The sequence below is a fragment of the Acanthisitta chloris genome, unplaced genomic scaffold (genome assembly GCF_000695815.1).
Source record: "Acanthisitta chloris isolate BGI_N310 unplaced genomic scaffold, ASM69581v1 scaffold32287, whole genome shotgun sequence".
NCBI lineage: Eukaryota > Metazoa > Chordata > Aves > Passeriformes > Acanthisittidae > Acanthisitta > Acanthisitta chloris.
Window position 1 is genome coordinate 1 of NW_008682671.1, and position 6264 is coordinate 6264.

General features: G+C 40.9%; 1 protein-coding gene across 1 annotated transcript in view; it reads left to right on the top strand.

The window, feature by feature from the left end:
- Positions 1–1278: 1278 nt before the first annotated feature.
- BRIP1 (BRCA1 interacting protein C-terminal helicase 1) overlaps positions 1279–6264 on the top strand; it is a 48978-nt gene continuing 43992 nt past the window's right edge. Inside the window, exons 1-5 of the mRNA XM_009078614.1 lie at positions 1279–1371; positions 1931–2042; positions 2433–2606; positions 2881–3008; positions 3755–3889. Coding sequence (XP_009076862.1) covers positions 1279–1371; positions 1931–2042; positions 2433–2606; positions 2881–3008; positions 3755–3889 — 642 coding nt within the window. The remainder of the gene's footprint in view (positions 1372–1930; positions 2043–2432; positions 2607–2880; positions 3009–3754; positions 3890–6264) is intronic.

Here is a 6264-nt window from a genome sequence, read left to right on the forward strand (position 1 = left end):
CCTGGCCGTGCCCGCGGCTGGAGCCACAGCAGCGCTGAGGTGGCCGGTGGGGCTGCTCTCTCTGGAGCACTGCCCAGGGAGGTGGTGGAGTCTCCATCCCTGGAGGTGTTTAAGAAGCTTCTGGGCTTGGCCCAACAGGATATGGTTTAGGGTTTGGGGGTTCCAGCAGTGTCAGGTTAATGGTCACTGGGGGAGAACTTGGTGGTTCTCCCCAGTGCGCCCAGAGGTGCTCCCAGCAGAGCAAGCCACACCCTGAAGGGTCCCTCTCGTGTCCCAGAGCATCCTTGAAGCATGCATCCTTGGGATGTGTTGGGAAAAGCCTTTTGCTGGGATGGTCCTTCCTTTGGGAAGGAGGAGTAGGGTGGAAACTCACGTCAGCAATCTCTTTTTGCTAGGATTGCTGTGTCCTGTTTGGAAACAGTGATGGAGCTGAATCATGCCATGTGTGGGTGATTTTGGGTGTGTATGTTCACTCATTAGAAATCAGATTGAGGCCACAGGTTAGTGAGTTAATTTCTCACAGGGAATTTGTCGGTTTTAAGTTGCTCTTTTACTTTGTCAGTGCTGAAAACTTGTTTAAAGAAAAACCCCTATGTTGTTTAAAAATGTCTCTTAAAGGCATCTCTGCCTCTTGTCTTTTTAGTTCAATAATTTGAACTTTTTATTCTGTCTATTATCTGTTCTCCAGAGGGAAAAATATTCAAGGTGATAATCACAGAACAGTAAAGCAGATGAACCTCATTTGTCCCTGAGCAATTACTGTGTTATTTGTGCAAGAAAAGTATTTTCAGACATCTGATTTTTAAAGTCAATGTCCAGTTTTATTTCTCATTGTTATAAAATGAATGGTGCAAGTTGCTGTTGTCAGCTCTGCCCTTGTAGTTTACAATGTATTGGAGCTCAAGCTGTTGGACCTGCAGAATTGAATCCTAAAATACTTTTCCCCCATGGATTTGAGTTCTTATCCCAACAATCTCTAGTCTGACTAGTGGAATCTGAAATGGAGTGTGCAGTTTATCATGGTTTTATTTCAATTGCTGATGTTGCTCCTTAGCTGGTGACAATTCACTCTCATTTGCAACCAGGACCAAGTCTGAACAGGTGATGTGAATTCCTAGATTCCAGTTAATATCCTGACCTGTTACCAGGTTAAGAGCTTCTCCTTGGTTCTCTTTGTGCTATATGTTGTTCCAGGTTGTGTCTAGTTGGAGCATTGACTTGCTAATGCTATTTTTTATCGCAGTTCTAAACCTGCAGTAAGAGGAGGAAGAAGAGGCAATGTCTTCTGAGGGGGCAGAGTATACCATTGGGGGGGTGAAAATCATCTTCCCCTGCAAGGCTTACCCCTCCCAGCTGGCTATGATGAATGCTGTGAGTAGGTTTATGTTGACACTTGCTGCACTAACAGCTTCTGTTTCACAGTGTTTGGAGTTCCAGTATCTATCAGCATCCAGAAAACTGATCTATCAAATTCAGAGCCTCCAACTGGCTTGAGAGCTTTAGTTGTCACAACTTATTTTCTCTGTGCTGTACAATATCTGGACCTTGAGTAGGGAATGGTGAAATACATTTTGGATTTGTGAATGTTTATGCTAAGAAACAAGTTATGTGTTGTGTAATTTATATGATTATAAGTCTAGACATACTGTAATAAAAGCTGTGCATAACCTTTCAAGTATTTAAAGGAGGAATGAGTCAGTAAAACGTTTGTCTTTTAAACAGAATAATAATATGTACTAATATTTCAGTAAGTTCTGACTTCTTGGAGAGTTTTTAAAATTAACCATTGCAATTACACTTAAACATTTTTAGAGTTAACCACTCTGAAACACTTTGTGGGACAAGTGACCCATTTTTTAATGTTATTTCTAAGCTTGGCTGTAGACATCTGCATTGTTTTCTGGTAATTCTGGTTTTGTTCTTCTTAAAGATTGTTAAGGGCTTAAACACCAGGCAGCACTGCTTGCTGGAGAGCCCTACAGGAAGTGGCAAGAGCTTGGCATTGCTTTGTTCTGCATTGTCTTGGCAGCAAGCTCTGCATGGTAAGTTGTCTTGGTGCCTATTAGCACAATTTTTATTACCAAAATCCATAATAGAATAAAATATATTGAAATGTTGTTTATAAGCTTTTAAACAGTTGGTTTCAGGTCTTTGTCCACCATTATCCCTATTGCCTTATTGGCAACACAAGGCAGTAATGGGCAGCGATACAAAGGTGGATTTAGATATCATGAGGGAATTAATTCCATGGCTGTTGGAACTTTGGAAGAAAATGCTGTGAGCTGCAGTTATGTGGATTGCATTGAAGGAGAGAGAGGTGTTTCATTTCTTGAACTGGTACCTGAGACTTCATCTTTGCTGTTCTGAAAGTCTAATTCTCATGTAGAATCTTGAGCAGTTTTTAATTGAAGACAAATGTCTGTGTCCCTCAGAGAAATTCCTGCTTACCTCATCCTGTGAGAAGGAGGACAGCAAGGCAGAGACCTCCCCACCATGTCACTGCACATGTCATTCCCAGTCCAAGAGCAATGAGGCTGCAACAAGCATGAATCATGGTGCTGCTGCTTCTCATAGCTGTGAAACAGGAAGCTCACTGCCAAAAACAGGTAACTTCAGACACAGCTGGAGATCTGTTCTGGATGTCAAATACATTGTCAGTGATGTCAGTTTTGTTGCTTTCAATCAGGGATGGTTTTTTCCATCAGAATAGCAGATTACTACATGATTCTGCCCTGCATGAAGTCTGGGTGGAGATGGTGGTTACATCTTGTGTGTTCACAGTCAATTCTGGTTTAAAATGTTTCCCTTATTTAATGTGCTTATTTAAATGCCCTTGGTTATTCCTAGTAGTGAAGATTCATTTCGTTTTCTTGATTACAGGGAGTAAGGAAAATGAAACCTTAGCTTCAAAATTGTGTGCCAAAAAGAAGTTATTTCAACTTGACAGAGACAATGATGATTTCCAAGTAGACAGGAAAAGGATTCGTCCCTTGGAAACAGAGCAGCAGGTGAGCACAGTTTATTGGCAGTAAAACAGTCCAGGCATAGCTCAGCCAAGCTGTCAAACACCAGTCAATGTCAGGGTGTAGAGAACAATGGAGTCATGTCACAGTCACAGACAGGTTTTTGTCCATTTTATTGTCCTGTGTGACAAAGGAGTCCGCTGTTGCACTGAATTGCTCATCACACCCTGCCCTAAACTGTGTCTTGCACATTTAAACAAGTAGTATTCCCCCAAATATATTTATCCCCAGTTCATCTGTAATACTGAGCCAAAATAAGAGATTCTAGATTTGAAAGTGCAAATGTGTATTAGAAATTCAAATGTGTAGAGTCCTGGTTTACATGCTGTCAGGTATCTGTGGCCTGATTTGTGGGGTGCAATGTTTCAGGTGTGTTTTCTTCTGTGTCAGGTTGGCATCACATGGCTGAGTTCTTTGTGTTCAGCTGTGCACTCAAATAGCTTTTCCATTGCTGCAGAGCATGGCTCAGCTCATTACTTTTGCTTAAATTTTTGCATCAATATGGCTTGAATTTATTTCCTGATTTAGTTCTACAAGTTTTCTGCTTCTATCTCTACAGTATTATAATGTCTATCAGTTTTGTAACACTGGAGAAGCAGAGCAGAAAAGCTCAGCAATAATTACAGATTTTTTTGTTGTTGTTGTGACTCAATTTTATAATTAAAACTTTATAGCTTTTCACAAGTTCCTTTTTACGGTGCATTTGTACACAGAACTCTTTTCCCCAGCAGGTGAGGAAACGCCACTGTGCTGCCAAAGGAGTGCAGTTTGTGGATGCTCTGGAAGTTTATCATCAGAGGAAGAATGGAGAGCTGACTGTTCACTCTGAAAAAAGTGCAAACCCCACTGCTTTTTCTCCTCAGGCAGTAAGTCATGCAGTAATGTCATTTGCATCAAGAGTGGTAATTCAAGAGCAATTTGAAACAAGTATTTTACAGGTGCTGCCTGTAAACTATCCATGTGTGACAGCAGTTGTACAGCAGATCGAAATCTGTGTTACATCCCAGTTTAGAGCAGATTGTGCCATGATGGAAGAACTTGAAACTAGGACCATGGGAATTTTGTGACATCAGTTTGTAAACTCTGTGCAACTTGCCATTCATTGTTCTGTTGTAACAAATGAAAGGTTTTAGTATTAACGTGTGTGTTTTTTACACCTTAAAAAAAGTAGCATGGAGAAAGTAGGAGCTGATGATTGCTCTGAATTGTAACAAAAAATGAATCATAAATACTGCACAGGATTAAGAAGTAAAATCATGTGTGTTACCAAGGTAGATTTACATTTTGGGCGGTGTTGGTTTTGGTTTTGTTTTGTGTCATCACTTTTCTTAGCAGAAGTATCACATAAGAAGCTGATAAAGAAAAATGCAGCTGTTCCTGCAGTTTTCTGCTAGGCTTTTTCTGCTTTTCTTGCTGTTTGAATCTTATTGCTTTTACGTAAATGTTTGTTAAAGCAAAAGCAGCAGAAGAAGAAATGTGAGGCAGCAGAGCTGAATGTGAGATGCATTTCCCATACCACTGTGACAGAACAGTTTTTGTCAATACTAAGGTAGAGGAGCACACCTTGAAGTTGTGTTTGAAGCAAATGCAGGAAAGAATTGAGGTCTGACCTTTTTTTCTGTTCTCAGTACAAAATCTCCTTCTTGCAAAAAAGAAGTTCTCCCTTTCAATGTGGTTTTCTGTTCTTTTATGGTACTATCCCTCTGTAGGTAACTCAGCTAAGTACGGGAGGTTTCTGCACGTTTGGAATTATCCATTATCTGTTGTAGGTCATTTGATGGGAAGTAATTTTTATCAGTTTTGGAAAGCTCCAGAGATTTTTGTGTAGGATTTGAAATGCTTTGTGCCACTGAGCCTCTATTGGCAGCTTGAAATGCAAAGGCCACCAGAGTGTGCTGTTGATTTTTTGATTCCTTCCTGCCTTGATTGTAAAATTTCCTTTGGTACCTTAGTGTGGGTGCCTGAGAAACTTGAATTAAGACTGCTGGAAATTTCTTGTAGTAAAGAAAATTGAAAATTTGAGTATAGATGAGCTAATTGTTAAGTAATAAAATACTGAAGCATAGTCTGATTTTCTGAGAATCCTCTGTTTTACAGCTCACAGGAGCTGATCTGTACCTGTGTGTGTTGTAATGTGCCATCCATGGGGCTGATTTTGCGGGTAGACACCACAGTATATACTATTCAGACTTTGAACACTACTGTTTGCTATACCTTTAGAAAAAAAAGTAACCTAAAAAGCAACCAAGGTTTTTATTTGCTTCTTTTTATGCATGAAAGAATAAGGTTTAATTTTGTTGTGATGAAATTTAGCACTGGGAACATTTCTGGTATCCAGAAACAGTTGCAGGAATTAAGGCTTTGTTTATCATTAGCAGCTCTGAGGCATAACTATGTTAAGGTTAAATCATGAAGTGCATCACAGCACGGGTTGTTAGGGATAAAGATGCTTTTCTAGTGTAGCTTGTGAGGTAAAGTCAGCAGAGGTTATGTTCAACACTTCTGGACCACACTTCTAATGGAGTGTGTGCTTAGAGTGATACAATAATGTAATATCAACATTGTCTTCATCAGTGAGGTGACCCTGTAACTTTTGCTTGCTGGAGTCAATGCTCTGCTTAAAGCAAGTTTAGTACCTTGCCAAGTCCTGTTTATAGCCCAAGAGAGAATGGGTTGGTGGCTGTAAGAGCATGAGAGGTGCTGCCCAGTGCTGCTGCATCAGAGCACCTGCAGATGTGGTGGGTGAGGATCCTGCCTGTTCCTAGCTGCTGTCAGCCCAGGGCCTGGGAATCCATCCCTGTCCTTGTGCTGTTAATTCTTGCAGGAGAGAGCAGTTCTAGTGTGAGTTTAGACTGGAAACGATACCCTTAGGGTACTCTCTTGATTACTTCTGTCAAAGCAAACAGCCTGAGAAACTGGGGCAGCTGGGCTGAGGAATCCCCATTTCTACCAGGGAAAGAAAGTAAACAGTAAATGGAGAGTAGTGTAACAAACACTTGGGGTATCAAAAAACAGCTGTGAAAAGAATCTGTCTTAATGTGCTAGCCCATTGCAGTCGAACATATTGCTTACAACCTGCACAATGGAGTTTGAGTGACTTCTGTTACACATTCCAGGGGACTGGCAGCCTGTTACAATCAGGGTCTGGACTCCAGAATGGGCTAATTTACCACGATGGGCTGAAGAAAGTTGTGGATTTGTATTACAGGCTCTCACCTGACACCGTATCTGATCCCTTTCC